The sequence below is a fragment of the Chelonoidis abingdonii genome, unplaced genomic scaffold (assembly GCF_003597395.2).
Source record: "Chelonoidis abingdonii isolate Lonesome George unplaced genomic scaffold, CheloAbing_2.0 scaffold0006, whole genome shotgun sequence".
NCBI lineage: Eukaryota > Metazoa > Chordata > Testudines > Testudinidae > Chelonoidis > Chelonoidis abingdonii.
In genome coordinates, this window is record NW_027424267.1 from 210535 (window position 1) to 229576 (window position 19042).

General features: G+C 53.4%; 1 protein-coding gene across 1 annotated transcript in view; it reads right to left on the reverse strand.

Moving 5' to 3' along the window:
* The window catches only part of ACD (ACD shelterin complex subunit and telomerase recruitment factor), a 34217-nt gene that overhangs the window by 1783 nt on the left and 13392 nt on the right, over window positions 1-19042 (reverse strand). Inside the window, exons 4-12 of the mRNA XM_075061318.1 lie at window positions 18386-18501; window positions 16233-16323; window positions 14121-14200; window positions 10217-10261; window positions 9251-9285; window positions 7794-7954; window positions 7274-7361; window positions 6630-6707; window positions 4950-5045 (exon numbers count right to left, since the gene is read on the reverse strand). Of these exons, the coding sequence (XP_074917419.1) occupies window positions 4950-5045; window positions 6630-6707; window positions 7274-7361; window positions 7794-7954; window positions 9251-9285; window positions 10217-10261; window positions 14121-14200; window positions 16233-16323; window positions 18386-18501 (790 nt within the window). The remainder of the gene's footprint in view (window positions 1-4949; window positions 5046-6629; window positions 6708-7273; window positions 7362-7793; window positions 7955-9250; window positions 9286-10216; window positions 10262-14120; window positions 14201-16232; window positions 16324-18385; window positions 18502-19042) is intronic.

Below are 19042 nucleotides of genomic sequence, written 5' to 3' on the forward strand. Positions count from 1 at the left end.
TGCGAGTGCAAGTGAGCACACAATTCTTCTCGTCTTACCCTGTATCTCCAGGTGTAAGATGTAGGGTGTGCAGACACAGAGAGAGAAGGAAAGATGCTCTCCACTTGCAACAGGAGATGCTGTAAGGCAGCGTGTACACTCACCTTCCAAGGAGGAGGACAGAGTCACGGACACTGACTGAAGCTTGTCCCAGGGATTATCCAGGGATACATCCAAACTTCGGGACATTGCGCCAGTGTCTGTCAAAAGCGAGAATGAAATTAGACTGCAGCCCTACAGATTGGAGCACTGTAGGCCAGGCTAAAGACCCCAGCAAGGAACAGTTACACACCCACACATGCTACAAATCCCTTTGGTCTCCTCTTGCTCCCATAGCCACAACCCCTGTCATGAGCGGGCCAGCAGTTCTCTGCACTCCCATCACCTCTATTTATGTTGTAGCAGCACTCAGCGGCCCCAGTCACCGACCAGGGCCCAGCGTGCTAGACGTGTACACGCTCTACCAGACCTACCCAACTGGGCCTGCCCCATCAGCAGGGTAGGAGACGACTCTCAGTTGCTCTTCCCACCATGGACAGCGGTGCTTTTGTTTATTACACACTGTCTGGCAACAGTTCTGAACAATGGCTGCCGTATTGAGAAGTGCTGGCAGATGGGCAGTGCGATGGCCGGCCTGGCAAGCTGTTAGCGCATAGACGGTTCCTGGGCTGCCATGCAGGACCTTGCCCTGGAGGCAGGAACCTGCTGCAGGGCAGTAATATGAAGCTGTTCAAGGTTCCACCTTCCCTTTCTTCCTCAGCTGGAAGGTGGGGACCTGTGGGGCCCGGAATGGGAGTTACATAAGAAACATGACTTTGGCCTGTTCAATCGGTCAGACCAAGGGTCCATCCTAGCCCAGTATCCTGTCTACCGCGACAGTGGCCTATGCCAGGCTGCCCCAGAGGGAGATTGAACTAGAGGCAATGATCAAGTGATCTCTCCTCCTGCCATCATCTCCATCCTCTTGACATCGCCTATATAAAACAGAGGCTAGGGACAACACATCTCCTTACCCATCCTGGCTAATAATTTAATGGCTTAACCAACTCATGAATACGTACCAGTTCTCTTTTAAATGCTGTTATAGTCGCAGCCTTCACAAACCTCCTCGAGCCTCACATGCGAATCGCATGATGACCTGAATTGTGACAGGACGTGTGAGCTTATAGGAATAGACTATGGCGGTAGAACCTGAGTGATCTGAGGGGCACAATCAGAAAACAGAGATCCCGTAGTAATATGGGAATTGGGAAAGTGTCCGACAACAGTTATAGACACGTGTCGGTTGGGGAGCGGTTGCGTCGATGAGCTTACATACCTCGACGTCAGCCTTGAAAGGACAGCCTATGACTGAGTATAGATAGAACTGGTCACCTCCTCAGATTGTTAGGGCACAAAGACAAATAAAGTAATGACAACAGAGCCTAGTGAATCTTTTAACCCACCGTCAACGTCCGCCTAATGTTGCCCTGGGACTCGAATGGTGCTGGCCTACCCAAGACCAGCCATACTCTATGACTGCTGGCCTCTCATACTCCCGAAATAGGACACCTTCCTGGGAGCCCCTCCGGGTCCCTGGGGCAACTTAGGTGCAGGCTCCTGAATTGCGCGCAACTTCTTGCCCTACCTGGCCTGCTCCAGCCTGTCTTCTGCCCTCTTGACGCTCGAACACTCCGCAATGATCATACCTTGGGTTCTCGCCCAAGATAAGTACTTATCACCGACTACGCACTTTACACTGGCCGTCCCATGCAGCGTTCGTTGTCTAGATAATCCATGGGCACATTCCCGGTACTACTGGTATACAACTAAAGTTGATTGGGCGAGGTTTCTTTACTCTCTGTGCTTGGTGCTCTTCTGATGGGTTTTTACCCTCGTTGGGCAAAACCCTCACCTGAGGCGTGGGCCTCCTACCGTCATCCACCAGCAGCTTTCTCTTGCAAATCACCCGTCCCTGATGGCTCGCGCGCGAGCCTGCTCTGGACAGATTTCTTTTCCGCCCCCCCCAAGTCCGCCCCCAGCTCAGTGTCCCTTACAGAGCTCGCCAGACGCTGTTCCCTTCCGCCACGTGTGGGGAAGAGAAGCCACGTACCGAGATCGCAGTGGCCCTCCATTGGCAGGGGTTGGGTGCTGACTCATGTCCTCGTTGGGAATTAGCTGCCCCAAATGGGCAGGAGAAGGAGAGAAAAAGGCAAGTGGGCTTGGGATGAAGCCGTCAGATTTGGCTGGCCGCACGGGTGAGGTCATGGCTGGCATCAGGATGTTTTATTCCACATCAGGCTCCGCCGTGAACATGGCAGCAAGCTGTCGTCCTCGATATGGGCAGCCCTTACTGGGGGAACATGTAATCTGCCTGAAGGACAGCAGTGATGGGGAACAAGTCTCCACTGGGTTCATCCTGGGCTAGCAGCTACAAGGGGAGCTGCTGGCAAAGAAGGCCTCCAGCATATGAATAGTAACTGGAGTGTTCTGTCAGCGCTGCGTGATGGCACATTCTCTCTGTGGAGTTGGGCAGCTGGGCCTCCTGTGTGCTGGCAGGCTGGGCTGGGATAATCGGACTTCTCTGACAAGAGGGAATGAAACAGCACTTCCGCGTCTATGGAAGAGGGCAGAAGACGCAGGCAGCAGGCAGAGCTGCTGTCCATCCTGCCGGGCTGAGAAAGGCAGCTGGGGAAGGACAGATCCAAAGGGGAAACTATCCATGAGGCCAAGATAGCAAAGCTGGCAGGAAGAAGGTTTTCTGCCACATCAAACGCCTTGGCCTATTGTGAGGTGCCCTCTTCACATCCAAGGTCCTATCCGGGTCTAACTGGCAGTCTCTCTCCTCTGTGTCTGACTCATGTTGGACAGACTCCCTGGCGTTGCCGTAGAGTCTGCGCCCGCGTACAGGCGCCCCAGCACCCGCCTCCTTCATAGGTAGTCCTTCCCCCTCTGGTGTTTTTTTCCATGTTTAGCTGATACCAAGTCCATCCAAACCAACCCCTCCAGAACAATGAACCAAAACGCAAGTGGCAAGAACTACACGCTCCTGTCATCTGATCTCATTGTTACACTGTCTGTGACTTTGATTATACTTCGTCCTCACAGCCTGTAAACTGTTATACAGCACCTAAAGCAAAAAACAAATGTGGTTGTCCGACGAATTTAGTGGGGAGTCACCCACGAAAAGCTCATGCCTCACTTCTGTTAGTCATAAGGTGCCACAGGATCTCTGCTGCTAGCACAACAGGGTTCTCGGTGCCCCTATGCACACATGATAACAGGGACCGACCAATACTGTTGGCAAGGGCAAATCAGGCCTTTATGGGGGAGTATAAGGTTATCACCCTTGGTGCATGGCAGGGATGGACGGCAAATGCAAATCACACGCACAAACAGGCATGCCTGAATGTATCAAAGAGATCCAGGCCGCACCTCCTGAAAACCATCCATCCGCCCACTGTACAACAGCAATGGGCCTCGTTTAAGAGCTGTGTGTGCAAAATGATGTGCAATTTGAAGTGTGATGATGGTGGTAACAAGGCTTACAAGTTGCGTGCGAGTGCAAGTGAGCACACAATTTCTTCTCGTCTTACCCTGTATCTCCAGGTGTAAGATGTAGGGTGTGGCAACACAGAGAGAGAGAAGGAAAGATGCTCTCCACTTTGCAACAGGAGATGCTGTAAGGCAGCGTGTAACTCACCTTCCAAAGGAGGAGGACAGAGTCACGGACCACTGACTGAAGCTTGTCCCAGGGATTATCCAGGGGATACATCCAAACTTCGGGACATTGCGCCAGTGTTCTGTCAAAAGCGAGAATGAAATTAGACTGCAGCCCTACAGATTGGAGCACACTGTAGGCCAGGCTAAAGACCCCAGCAAGGAACAGTTACACACCCACACATGCTACAATCCCTTTGGTCTCCTCTTGCTCCCCATAGCCACAACCCCTGTCATGAGCGGGCCAGCAGTTCTCTGCACTCCCATCACCTCTATTTATGTTGCTAGCAGCAACTCAGCGGCCCCAGTCACCGACCAGGGCCCAGCGTGCTAGACGTGTACACGCTCTACCAGACCTACCCAACTGGGCCTGCCCCATCAGCAGGGTAGGAGACGACTCTCGTGCACCAACGAAGTGCAACATCCCACCCTTCTGTCATCTTTGGCTCTAAGAGAAAGAGGATGGAGTGCTGTAAACTAGCCAAGGGAACAGCAGATGAGACACTGCTGAATGGGGTGCTGGATGACCCCATAAGAGCTTGCTCCACAGCAACAGATGCCCCACGAGGGGGATGCAGAGAGACAACGCCTGTCAATGGAGTGGCTGGCTAGCACCGATCTTGCCTGCCTGGCAGGTTTAACGTGAGTTCCTAGCACTTGGGGTATGATGAGGAGAGAGAGAGAGAGGAGAGAGAGAGAGTTCCTGCCTTTTTGGGATAGAAGAGATGAGAGAGAAGAGAGTTCCTGCCACTTGGGGATATGAGAGAGAGGAGAGAGTGTGTGTGGCGTGTTGTTGTGTGTGTGTGTGGGTGTGTGCGCGCGCGCTTACAAAGCCACACCTCCTGTCGGTGCACGCGCCAACAAAGGAAACTATCACTGGAACAAATGAAGAACCCCTGGCAACGGCTGGTGCGGAATCGCTGTCCGTTAGGCCACAGACGTTTAACATCGACAAGTCCTGGCCCATTAACAGAACCTTTAGCGCTGCATCGCATTGGAAAACGGCTGCAAAATGCCACGAGGTGGGGATCCTCAGGTCAGTGGTGGTAACAAGGCTTACAAGTTGCGTGCGAGTGCAAGTGAGCACACAATTCTTCTCGTCTTACCCTGTATCTCCAGGTGTAAGATGTAGGGTGTGCAGACACAGAGAGAGAAGGAAAGATGCTCTCCACTTGCAACAGGAGATGCTGTAAGGCAGCGTGTACACTCACCTTCCAAGGAGGAGGACAGAGTCACGGACACTGACTGAAGCTTGTCCCAGGGATTATCCAGGGATACATCCAAACTTCGGGACATTGCGCCAGTGTCTGTCAAAAGCGAGAATGAAATTAGACTGCAGCCCTACAGATTGGAGCACTGTAGGCCAGGCTAAAGACCCCAGCAAGGAACAGTTACACACCCACACATGCTACAAATCCCTTTGGTCTCCTCTTGCTCCCATAGCCACAACCCCTGTCATGAGCGGGCCAGCAGTTCTCTGCACTCCCATCACCTCTATTTATGTTGTAGCAGCACTCAGCGGCCCCAGTCACCGACCAGGGCCCAGCGTGCTAGACGTGTACACGCTCTACCAGACCTACCCAACTGGGCCTGCCCCATCAGCAGGGTAGGAGACGACTCTCTTGCCCACGAAGTGCAACATCCCACCCCTTTCTGTCATCTTTGGCTCTAAGAGAAAAGAGGATGGATTAGCTGTAAACAGCCAAAGGGACAGCAGATGAGACACTGCTATGGGGTGCTGGATGACCCCATAAGAGCTTGCTCCAAGCACAGATGCCCCACGAGGGGGATGCAGAGAGACAACGCCTGTCAACTGGAGTGGCTGGCTAGCACCGATCTTCCTGCCCTGGCAGGTTTAAGCTGAGTTCCTGCCACTTGGGGATATGAGAGAGAGAGAGAGAGAGAGAGAGAGAGAGAGTTCCTGCCACTTGGGGATATGAGAGAGAGAGAGAGAGAGAGAGTTCCTGCCACTTGGGGATATGAGAGAGAGAGAGAGTGTGTGTGTGCGTGTGTGTGTGTGTGTGTGTGTGTGTGTGCGCGCGCGCTTACAAAGCCACACCTCCTGTCGGTGCACGCGCAACAAAGAACTCACCTGGACAAAATGACAGATACCCCTGGCAACGGCTGGTGCGGAATCGCTGTCCTTAGGCCACAGACGTTTAACATCTGACAAAGCTCCTGGCCCATTAACAGAACCTTACGCTGCATCGCATGGAAAACTAGGCTCAAAATGCCACGAGGTGGGGATCCTCAGGTCAGAGGCCTCCCCCAAGAACCAAGAGCGAGTGCCTCCCAGCTGATGATAGGGAGGGCTGGTCCCTTAGGGGACGGAAGGCCAGGCCAGGCCATGCTAATTGCCAGCATCCTGAAGGGCACTCAGAGAATGAGAACTCGCACACAGACATTCGCCTGCTGCACACTTCTGCGTGCCGTGAGCTGGCCCCTGCAGAGCTAGCAGCAGCAGTCTAGCCAAGCGGTGGCAGAAGCATGGGTGAGAGGAAGCTGGAGCTCCTTGGCCTGCTGGGGATGGCAAGAGGCATCGCTGCCACTTATTTTAAATCTACATGCAGCTTAAACAATTGTTTTTCAAGACAGCTGGTGCATTGATGGTTACCTCTAACATGGACAATCTGTGAACTGGGGGCAAACAGCCCCACTTTGTTAGCTGCCAAGCTGCTGACCAAAACTCCCCACCATGCTCCATAGCAGAGTTTACGTTTCAGAGAGGGACAAGGGCCTGGGAGACTAGTGGGATATTGCAATAGCCCCTCCATGGTCCCCATGCTCAAGTGGAGAGAAAGCTGCAACAGCCAAACCCCAAAAGAAAATCCAGAACAGAGCAGCCAGCTGCTGCAGGATCCAGGCCACTGGCTCAAGGCTCTACTACTCACCACTAGGGCACGACACTACACTACAGTCAGCCAGGTCCCTGTCAAGGTGGCTTCTCCCAGGAACAGTATGAGGAGCTTCTGCAGGAAAAGGGGGTTGTCATCACCCTCTGGATGCCTCTTGCTGACTCAGCTCCTTCCCTGAGAGAACCCTAAAGCCCCCCCTCAGAACCACAGGTACTCGTCAGGGCAGAGCTCCACTGCAGCCCCCACCCCAGTCTCCACTGGGAAAGATCACAGGGTTCGCAAATCCCCTGGCTAGAGGCAGCATCTCATTCTAGCTGCATCTGTGAAGGGCCAGGCCGGGGACTGGAATGCTAGTCACAGTCCTGCACCATGTGGATCAACATCCCCGGAGAGCACAGCCCCGCAGGCAGGGCCTGACTGAACCATGCAGCTCAGGACCCCTTCCCCCATTCCAGAGCCACCTCTGAGAGGCAGACCCGGTTGGTGCAGAAAGCTTGTGAGAGATGGGGACGGAGAGCGCATCAGGCAGAGAGTGCCTCACTGAGACCTGGGCATGCTCCTGGAGAGCCACAGCCAGCGGGGAGCCTGCAGCTCTCAAAATCAGGTCTGCAAGGCGCTGGGGTAGAGCGCCAGCCCAGACAGGTACAGGTATGTCCTGTAGGTACGGCTATGGCACTGACCTGCCAGGCAGGCATCACGAATCGCCGCCTTCTCTTCCGGGCCGATCACCAGGAATTTGACTGGCACTGTAAAGACGTCTTTACTCAGCTGAAATGAGAATGGTTAGCCAGCTTCTACATCAGACAAACACCAGGGAGTCCAGGCAGCCGGCACACTGACCCATCCCTGGGGCTCCCAGCATCGCTGTGAAGACCAGCAGCTCTTCCCCAGACCAGGAGAGAGAGCCCAGAAGAGCTCATTTTAGCTCTTAGGTCTGAGCATCCAGCGTGAGCTCTGGGAGTCCAACCCAGTGCAGCACTCTCCCAAGAAATGCCAAAAGCCTGTATGCCCCAGCAAAAGCCACCCTCACTCCCTTCAACTCGAAACCCCTCCCACACTGGGTCCTTCCCTCCCAAGGTCGAAGGATTTACCTCTTTCCTCTGTGAGAAGAGCCCTGCCATCACCCCTCAGCCCCACCTGGCCCCGTACCAGATCATTGGACACATGCACAGCCAGGACAGGCTGGCAGCCAGCACTGACCTCTCTCTTGCGCTCCACCTCCCAGCTGGTGACAGGGAGCCTCTCCCCTATCGCTGGCACCTCACTTGGGTCCCGTAAATCCAAGCAATCCTCAACATTCTGCTTCAAAACCTTGAGCCGTCTCTGGCCTATGTCGATCATTAACTGAGACACCGACATTCCTAGAGGGGGACAGACGTGCCCATGTCAACAGGCCACTGAGACCCCCTTGAGGCCACAAGCCAGAGCCTAGCTGTGACACACACACAGAGCCTGGAGAAGCTATTCTGTACCACCAGCTCTCAGAACTTCCTTTCTGCTCACAGCAGCAACCATGCCTTATATTCCCACAGCACCTTCCATCACATAGGCTCGCCAAAGCACTCTGCAAAGGATGTTCTGCTGGAGAATTACTTAGCACGAAATGCCGCCTGAAGGGGGCAACCCAAAGGCACCGGGGAAGGCAAGAGGAGTTTGAATGGGGCCTGCGCCGAGCCCTCAGCTGTGTGTTAGTTTTGGTTCCAGGAGGACCCAGGCCTGGAACAGCAGGGGTTGCTAGGAGCCAGGATAGGGGTGTCTCAGTGCAGCTCCTGCCGGACAAGCGCCCACCGCCTCCTGCCGGCCCCCTTGCAGCCTGCCGCAGAGAGGCAAGGGGCCGATTCAGTAGAATGCAGACGAATCAGAGGCTGCGCAATGGGAGCACAGTTGTACCCAGGGTGGTGACATGGCACTCCTGTGTAGGAACGAGGCAGAAGGGGGCTCTGCCCATGCTCTGTGAAGTCACACAGGGTGCGCAGTGCCAGGGCTGTCCATCAGGCCCCTTTCACCAGCATGGACGTCACTTCTGGGAGGGGGGGAGAGGAGGGAGGAAGTTAATGTGAATCTGGACTCTTTATTAACCAAGTTCTTAAGGCCATTTTGTGCTGCTGGGAGTTCCACAGGGAGCCACCACCCAGGGCCAGAGGAAGGCGGGGCAGAGCAGGCTGACCTCAGGGAAAACACATCTCCACTGCATACCAGTGTAGTGTGGCCAAATCCTCAGGCCGAACTCCCTGTGCTTAGTGAAAACTAAGGGCCTCCCGCTGGCCTGGCTGGGTTTACAGCCCTTTGCTCCAGAGTGGTTCTCTGACTGCAGCACAGATCAGGGCAAGGACCCCGGGCTCTGTATTTTCAGTGGGTTTAGTAGCTGCACTGGCAGCCCCAAAGCTCTCAGTCCTGTTTATCCACTGAGAGCCTCGGCAGTTCCGCCTGTGCGCCTCAGCCCCGCCGAGAGCAGACAGCTCCAGAGCGCAGGTCAGTCTTCAAACCACATCCAACTTCTTGCCAGGACGGCCAACAAAGCAGGCATTAGTGCCATCGTGGCTGAGGTCTGTGTAAGGTGGATTGAGAACTGAGATCCACCAACTCATTTCACACAAGTCAGCATCCCCGACCCCCGCCCACCCTCCCAGCCTCCCCCATCACTGTTCCCACTGTACCTGAGGAAGAAACAGTCTTCAGGGTAAGTCCTCTCCTGCAACATTCAAACAACATAGATCCCAGGGTCAGGCTCCAGACAGCTTCCCTTCCCAGAGCCCGACAGAAAACCTTACAAAGGCCATGCAGTCCCCCCGGCCCAGCAGGGAAACCAGAGCCGGGGGAGTGCCCCAGGACTGAGCCCTTGTGGGAATCCGAGCCATCCCTTGGCCTCTCCCTCTGATACCTGAGCAATTTCACTCCAGCAGCTCACTATATAGACGCTCCCCGATTTATGCAAGGCTTTCTGTTCTGGAACACCTTGCGTAAGTCGGGAACATATACCCGACAATTACACAAAAAACCCAAAAACCAAAACACCCACAAACCTTTTTCCGTACATGTAGATTTGCATAAGTCGATCTTGCATAACCCGGGGAGCATCTGTACCGATTTGCTGCGGGCAAAGCCCTGCACTTCTCTGACGAGACAGGCCTTTCTGGGAACAAGCTAGCCTGGCACGTCCATGTGCAACGCTTGCACTGAGACACGGGGGAGCTAACCCATCGTCTCAGCCCTGCAGAGAGTGTTGGGCTATGAAGCGAAGAGCGCTGCTCTGCAGCAGCAAACCCCAAACAGGAAGTGAGCAGTGGAAGTTGTAAGGCAGAGTCTCAGCCTTCCTGCACACACAGGCAGCCATTCACAAGCAAGGCGATGGCCCCTCTACCCCTCCGAGCCACTGCTCGCTTGGGAGGAATACGTGGCCAGCAGGCAAAGTTTCCTCATGCCTGAAGCACAAGGGCCAACACCCTCACATTTCATCCCAACCATGAACACGCCCAGCCATGAAAACCAGCTTGTTTCGATGACTCCTGCTAAACTCAATCACAGCCGCACCTCCTCTCACTAGTCAGCACTACCCATGCCCTAACCTAGCACAGCTCTCGGCAAGTCAGGAAAATGGTGCCATAACTGGGTCATGTACTCACTGCCACAGTTCCTTTATCTTCTGGAGGATTGAGGGCTCCTGATTACTGGAACAACAAAGTCTCGGTTACTGGTGCAGCAGCCTATCCCCCAAGCCCACACAAGGCGCTGCCCTCGCTGTAGTATGCAGCGCTAGTTCCTTGAAGCCTTCATCTCCCCCTTCCCTCATCGCCTCCCCAAAAGAGCAGATGAGCTAGAACACGTGGGAGGGTCAGTCACAAAGACAGCCTCCAAGGGCGATGTGATTAAAGCCGGGGGAGAACTGCAGTTTGGAGTGACAGAGAGCCTCCATGGAACAACAGGGACCCGGGGCATATAAGTGGCTTAGAGAACCATCACACAGGGGTCCAGTGACAGTCTCAATGACTGACGACATGCCTTCAACCCCTGCAGTGCCCAAGCAGCTGGGCCAGAGAAGTACTAAGGGGGTCTGCAGAGAGTGCAGAATGGCCAGCCCCACAGGTTCAAAACCCTGAGTCAGACACCCCAAAAAGGGTTAGAACACCTGGCCTGCGAGGAAAGGTTAGAACAACTGGGCGTGGTTAGCCTGGAGAAAAGACTGAGTGGGGCCCTCATTACAATCTTCAGGATCTTAAGGAGTGTTATAAAGAGCTTGATGATCAATTGCTCTCCATGCCACTGAAGTGATGGGCTTAATCTGCAGCCAGGGAGATGGAGGTTAGATACTAGAAAAACTTTCCAGCTCTCAGGGGAGTTCAGGGGGGGATAGCTCAGCGGTTTGAGCATTGGTCTGCCAAACCCAGGGTTGTGAGCTCAATCCTTGGAGGGGGCCCACTTAGGGACCGAGGGCAAAATCAGTACTTGGCCCTGCTAGTGAAGGCAGGGGACTGGACTCATGACCTTTCAGGGTCCCTTCCAGTTCTACAAGATAGGTAAGTTCTGCAGTATGCCCAAGGGTGGCTGTGCAATCCCCATCACTGGAGGTTTAAGAACCCCTGTCAGGCTTACTCTAGGTTTCCTTGGCCCTGCCTCAGCACAGGGGGCTGGCTTAGGTGACCCCCTTGAAGTCCCTTCCAGCCCATTTCTATGATTTTATAAAATTGCCCCCAAAATCATGAGTTTTAAGATTCAATTGTGATTTTGGGTCAGTCTTCTGAATTCTGCCCTCCCCACATACCCCACTGTATGTGAGAGCACGTCACTGTACTCCCAACTCGCCCAAATAGCGAACGAGACAATTTTAGCCTCTTGAGCAGGAGCTCGCAATAGAGACCCCAGCTGAGATCAGAGCCCTGTTGGGCTACGCACTGTACAGCCACAGAGTAAGAGACTGTCCCTGCCCTGAAGAGCTGACAAGCTCTGGAGTGACCCATCACATATTGCTAGCGGGGTAGACAAATTGGAGTGTTCTGGAGTTCAAAGCCAGAGGGGATCATCTTCTAGTCCCATCTCCTCTCTATCACAGGCCATCAACACACCTAGCCACTGTCTAGTAAATTCAACAACCATAATTACACCAAAGTATTACAGTCCTCAGGAGACTGAACTACTGGGGGCCACAAGCGGAGAACAGGAGTATCATAACATCTTTCCCAAATCTGGACCTTAGCGTCCAGAAATCTGGGTGCCTGCATGAAACCTCTAAGCTTAATTACCAGTCTAGATCTGATATCGCTGCCACCAGACAGGAATTACAGTGCCTGTCTCACTCTGGTCTCCCCAAAACCTTCCCTGGGGAACCCCCAAGACTCAGATACCCCTGAGTCTACAACAAGGAAATAACCCACTTCCCTTCCCTCTCTCCCCACCAGATTCCTCTCTGGGCTAACCTGAGAGTTACTGATGCAACCTCTTTACATCACAAACAAGAAGCATGTCTCCTCTCTTCCACAAAGAGACAACCAATACCAGGAAACAAAAGAATCTCTCTCTCTTTCCTTTGTCTTCTCCCTCCCACCAATCGCTGGTGCTGCAGAGATTCACCCTCCTTAGATCTCACAAAGAGAATTTCCCTCCCCTTCGTTCCTTAGCTACCCGAGAGAAAAAAACCTCAACAAGTCTAAAAAGAAAACTTTATATAAAAAGAAAAAAAGACATAAAATATTCTCTGTATCAAGGTTACAATAATACAGGTTCAATTGCTAAAAGAAAAATGAATAAACAGCCTTATTCAAAAGAGATACAATTAAACATTCCAGCAACTAACACATGTAATACAAATAAAAAACAACAGCCTATTGTTTTCTACCTTTGTATCTCACAACTTGGAAACTGAAGATTAGAAGCTTGAAGATAGAAAAAGATCCCCTGTCATAGCTGAGAGCCAGACAAAAGACACAGACCCAACATTCCCTCCCTGAGTTTTAAAAAAAATCCAGTTTCCTGATTGGTCCTCTGGTCAGGCGTTTGGTTCCCTTTGTTAACCCTTTACGGGTGAAAGAAACATTAACCCTTAGCTATCTGTTTATGACAAGGAGGGACCCAGGCGCATCCATATCCGAGGCCCCGGCAATGGCAGGGGATTGATTAAGTGAGATATGACCAGATGATCCCCACTGCTCATGCTGCAGAGGAAGTTAAAAGAAACCCCAACTCAAGTCTGACTGCAAGTGTTTGAGGGACTTCAAGGGGACATTGGGCATTAGGGCTGAGATCCCCAAAAGGTATTTAGGTGCCTAACTCCCACTGAAATAAACAGATGTTTGAGGACCTGGCCCGAGGATTCTAAGTTTCTGTTCCCAGCCTCAGAGCAGATTGTGGTGAGAGCCCAGCCCAGCGCCACTGCAAGGACTGCACCTGGGACCGCTGGATGTAAAAATAAGATGCTCACCCACTTGAGCTGAAGGACCAGATCTCTTAGCATGGAAGTAGTAGCAGACTCAAACCTCTATACATAGTCTAGTTGCTAACGGGTGACCCAGCCCTGCACTGTGCTAGCGTGGGTCACAGAGGCACCTCACTGGAGAAGTTCCTTCGGAAGGTTGTGTGGCAAAGCAGCTTAGCTCTGCTCTGTTAGAGACCTGGGTTCTATGCCTCCCTCTGCCTAGGGATCTTGTGCAAGCACGTACTGATCTATGAAAATGGTGAATGATGGTTACTCTTTCCAAGACCATAGCAAAGGCACAAAAATATCATCCCTGGAAGAGCTAGGAGTCTGGGCATGCAGTTTAGCAAATCTTCTATCCAGCCAGAGGGCCCTGTCTAGGGTGAGTCTCTTGTGTATATATATATTTTGCTTTCCAAAAAGCATCTGATAGGTGGAGATTTTCACAGCATCTGCAGCCAGGGCCTCAATTCCATGACCTGCCATAAATTTGCAAAACATGTCTGTGCCATGAGCTGCACGCAGACTAATTGAGGGATGCTGCCACAGGCCCTCAGAGGGGTAAAGAGACAGTGGGATCCCAGACCGCCAACTCTATGCAGTTCCCACACAGAGGGTGGTTTCTGCCCCTGTGACAGGCCTGCAAGGAAAAACCTTGCTCTCCACGGAAACCCCCAGCTATTGGCTTTCCCCATTCCCTGTCTCCTGCAGGCTAGGGGGAAGAAGAGAGTCAATCAGAGCTGCTGGATGTGCTGCGAACAACCTGATCCCTCAGCACAAGCAAGAGGCATAGCCCCTTCCCCTGTAAGCAGATGGCTGGTATGCCCCATGGCTCTCACCCCAGTGCAGAGAGAGCTGCACAACTCCTTCCTTCTCTCAGGCGGGGGGAAGAGAATCTGGCTGCTGCTAACCCCACAAGCTCCTAGAGGCGAGGGGTTGGGGGTGATAAAATTAAAAGTTGGAGGGTGCGATACTGGGGTCTTTCTGGCATCATCCCCGTGCACAGTTGTACAACACATGGGCCAGTCGATGCACCGTTTGCAATCTCTTGGCTTTGCCTTGGGGGTGCGGGACCCCCATGGGGCCCCCATCCCCAGCTGCCACACCAGCAGAGGCCTTACCAGTTCAGCGCCTCCATCCTCTGCCTCTGCAAGGGCAAGACGATGAACTGGTGGATGGACAGGTAGAACTCGCACTCCTCCTGGAAGGGACAGACAGGCAGGGTCAGGCGCGGGGCGCACAGCAAAGCCACCTGCTCCCCACAAGGGGGCACCAGCACCCCCCACGGCACTGCAGGGTGAGGGCCCAGTCTCCACCAGGCCCCTCAGCAAATGAGGGGTGCGAGGGGTAGGGGCGGGGCAGCTGGAGGGAGCAGGAGCGCGGAACGGGGCCCTCTGGGGCTCCCCGGCTCTGGGGGATAACAGCCCCCCCCGATGCTGGTGGGGGGCGTCCCACTGGCCTGGTCGCCATGGTGCTCCGCCTGGCTGGGGCGCCTGATAGCAGAGACCTCTAGTGGCTGAATCACGTACTGCAGGCTCTCTCACCCCCCCCACGTGTGTGAAGAGTGTACCAAAGACACACGCCCCAGTGCCTGAATCACACACACACACACCGGTGTCTAAACAACACGTGCACACACACACACTCATCTAGTGTCTGAATACATGTACCACAACCAAACACACACACCCGACACTAGCGGCTGAATAATATACTGCAAGCAACCACATCCATGGACCCCCTCCCTTCCCTCCGTTCTAGCTGGGGCATCCACAAACAGTCCTGCTATTTTTTTGGCATGTGAAAGCATTGGGCTGCTCAGGCTCAAATCACAAACCTCTGAGCACTGCCTGTCCCCGTCTGTCCCCTCCAGGCACAGCCTAGCCCTCTGCAGACTGTCTCCCTCTCCAGGGCAGGCCCTGCGCCTGGCTCCAGCCTCAGGTCGGTTTGGCTAGCCAGGCTGGAGCAAGGTGATGCACCCCCTGGCTAGCCCCTCGCCGAGGGACAGACCCCACCCCCCATCTCCCATGTACCACCCCATCCCACATCTATGCTGTCTCCTCATTTCAAATGTTCTGATACTCACCAGCTCTTTCCCACATCCATCCATAATTTAACATGCTGACGGACCGCAACTGTCTCTCCACATCCCATCAAGGCCCATTCCATATTAGACATGCTGCGTTGCCATGCCCTCCACCCCCCTCACCCTTTCCAGGACTTTCTGTGCCCAGGTGGCACCCCAGAACATTCTACCATACATCCTACTCCCATCCAGAACAGTTAGCAACTGGGGGCTGCACTCCCATCTCCATCCCATGCCCTCCAGAATATTCCATACCCACGTGGTGCATCCACAACACACTGTCCCCATGCCCGTCCCTGGGGGATGGGAGGGCCTAATTTGCATCTTGGCATGTCAGCAGAGGCTGTTTTGCATAAGAGATGTTGAATGGACCAATGAGGGACTTATTCATCAGGCCGGAGGGATCCATGGCAGGCGTGGCCCACTGCTCTGCAAACAAGACCTCGGGGCAGCAAAGACCCAGACCAGGAGCAGGCATGGGCCTGAAGACCTGAAGGCAGCCTGGGGAGAGGCAGCACAGGACTGCAGTGCCCAGGCGCCGACCACACATAAGGTAGAGGGGTGAGATGTAGGACTGGAGGCACCATGTGATAGCTCAATTCCCCTCCTCAAAATCCCCTCCTTCCCCCAAGCATTCTCCTCCTCAGTATTTTGTCATCAGGTCTGTGACACCCTGGCAGCCCAGTGCATTCCTTAGGAATGGGGAGGTGCCTTAGCTTTGCCTTCCCATGCAGGGGGTGGTAAAGAACCTGTGTGTGTTGTGCTGCAGTTGGGTGTATCCCTACCTGCATGCATGCTGGAGGGGGCTTGAGTTTGTCACAGCAGTACAGTAAAGGGAGCCCAGGCTGGTGGGTCAGGTGGCATCCCGGAGGCAACTGTCACAATGTTGTAACATTTGCTGAACACCTCAGCCACAAAACAAAGTGAGCCGAAGGATTTTCAGCTGCACAAGGGAAGCTACGTGCAGCTTACATTTCATTCTGGGCCCTTGGTGAGGGCAGCTGCCTGTCCAACACAAGGCATCTCAGCGGGATCCAAGAGCATTAGAATATCCAGAGAGCAGGGCACAGGATCACCCTAGAGTATGACCCCCATCTCTTTGCTCAGCTGGTGGATCCCATGGCCGCTGAGACAGACAGAGCCTTACCGCTTTGGTCTCCTCCTGGAAGCACACCATGTACTTCTGCAAGATGATAATCCTGCCAATGATGTTGGAGAACCCGGACTGCAGTTGAACACTAGGAAACAGAGCAGCAAAACAAGTTTGTGAGCGACAAATGGTCTCAAACGTGCACGAGTAGTTGAGTGATGGCCTGTGAGAAGACTCTAGAACCGCTGCTCCAACTCAGCAGTGCTGTTAGAAACTGGCCTGTTGGGCGACTATCAAACAAAGCGATCCCAAGTGCAGCACGGTGCTTAGAGCTGCGCAGCCTGCATGCTACTCATGACTCCACTACTGACAACAGGCACGGCACTTCTCCCATCTGTAAAATGGGGAATTATAATATGTACCAGCCTTTGATGGGGAAGCTGAGGCAGACAGGTTAAGTAACTTGGCTCCAGGCCACGGCACGACTCAGTGGTGGAGCCAGGATTAAAATTTTCATGTTCGGAACATGAGGCTTTGTTCCCAAGAGTTTTCCAGCAGTCACTGCTGCAGAGCTCAGCCTGGTGCGTGCCAGGAGAGAGTGAGACTGAGCCGTGATCCATCCGCTGCAAACATTGCAGCAGCAGCAGCAGAGTCTGGACACAGAACTGGCAGGCACTGGCTGATTAGGCGAGAGGAAGAATCCTGCAGTAGGATGAGCTGCTTTATATCGGCAAGTGATGAATTGCTGCCTGCATGACTGAAGAGTTCAGGCTAAGCCACAGGGCAGCCTCTAGTCTGACCCTAGCACAAACCTGTGGTTTGCCCCAGTGCTGTTAGCTAATGTCCAGCACACAGCTGCACTTACATAGCCAGGCAACACCCAGTGTCACAAGAGCAAACATCCTGCACGCTTACATAAAGCTTTTCCTGCCTTGCTCTCAAACCCCTTTACCAAGGCTGGTGAAAATTATCCCCATTTCACAGATGAGGAGATGAAGGCTCAGAGGGGAAGTGACCTGCCCCAGGATACTGCGACAGGATTGGACCCAGAACTCAAATCTTGTGACTCCGATGCCTAGCGACTGGATGCTGCTGCCTCCCCGAGAGGAGATTGCAGGGAAGGCGGGATTGGGAGACAGATGTCAGTGGGAGACTCCTTCAACTGTGAGAATGGGAACTACAGGTGAAACCCTGTTGGGAGACAGCAAGGGACACTCCAGTGGAGCCTCAGAAGCACCACTCGCTCTCAAGAGCGTATATCGGACTAAGGCTGCTAACAGGAGGCTCATAAATGTTCACTTAATTCCACATATGCTCACAGAGCTCCTCTGCCGGCTGGGGATCTGAGTGTTTCTGGCACGAACACCCAGTTCTCTAAGCTGAGAGGAACGCCCCCGGCTTGGGAAATGATCATAAGGGGCAACGTCTGTCTCTGGAAGTGAGACACTGAGAACATCAGCAGGACGTTATCTGCCCATGTCTTCTCTTCCACTGACAGACAGACATTGAGCTTAGAGCTAGTGGATAAGAAGAAAGGGAACACTGCAGAAATGGCAGAAGTGTTTTCCTTCCATTGTTTTTCCTAAAGGGCCAATTCACAAATTTTCCACACACAATTGTAATTCTGCCTTTCCAATTTCATTTTGAAAATGGGGCGACTTTCAAACCTTGTGCTGAGCAAAATGAACACAGCTCCTTATACCACATACCAGCTTGTAGCCAGGGGAGTCCCAAGGAGGGTTACAGACCAATACAATCATCCCTTTACCCACGTTGGGGGTGGCACATACAGCAGCCCTACACAGACTGTTTAGGACAGGAAGTTAAGGACACTAGATCCAACTGAAACTGCAGAGGGAAGTTAGAGAGGCAGAATGGAACCACCTGAAGTTACCAGTAGCCCTGATGTCCTGGTTAAACTCTGTGACTCCTGTGTAAAGTGCCACTGGACCTTTAACGATCCTAAACAAACAGGATCTCAGTTGAAATCTCCACTCAAAGGCAGCACAGTTTGCAGCATGGCACCTCCAAGCGTCATGCTGGGACAGTAGATAAGTTACTTCCAGCAGCACCTGGGCTTTCCATATAGGCCTCCCACCCAGCTACTGATTTAGCCCAACCCAACTTTCAAAGAGATCTGCTGAGAACCTGGCCACCAGCCGCGGTGCACAGTTACCCCAGCAAGGGTTGACAGACAAGGTGAAACCCACCATTCTGCCATCTGCACAGCTTCCGGGGAGATGACCACCCGGATGTAGTAGGATCCATCTGAGATGTGCAGGACGGCGGCACTGCCTTGGTCTGCAGCCTTCAAGTCATTCACAACCTATTGAGAGGTTAGGGAGAAAAACATAGGCTTGACTCTTCCATCATCCCCGAGGAGCAGAGCTGGCATTCAACACCCCTCCCAGCAAGTCAGCCAGGGCAGGAGATGCTGCAGACACTCAGGCCCCCTTTATGATCACTCACCAGGAAGTCAGTGAATTAAATTCACCCCTGAAGTCACAGGAGCAATGCATCTGCCCATGCCTGCCTGTCAGGGAATCACACTTAGGAGGAGCAGCAGATGGAAACAGTGGGGGTCATGAGTGCGCCACTCCTCAGGCTGGGTACCTGCAGGAGCTATCCACGGGGAGGATAGCTATCCAGGAGGAATCTGGCTTAGACAACACCATTTTCTGCAACACTGCTCTGAGCCTGCGACCAGAAAGGCAGCTGAAAGCAATGCCCTAAACAGCCCAACATTGGTATGAGTTTGCCAGGTCTCAGCGTGGCTGATCAGACCACGTGCTGGGCCCGTGTTTCTCCAGCAAAGAGGTTGCAAGTGAAAGTCAGCACCAAAGACAGAGCTGCATCTTCTATCTTTG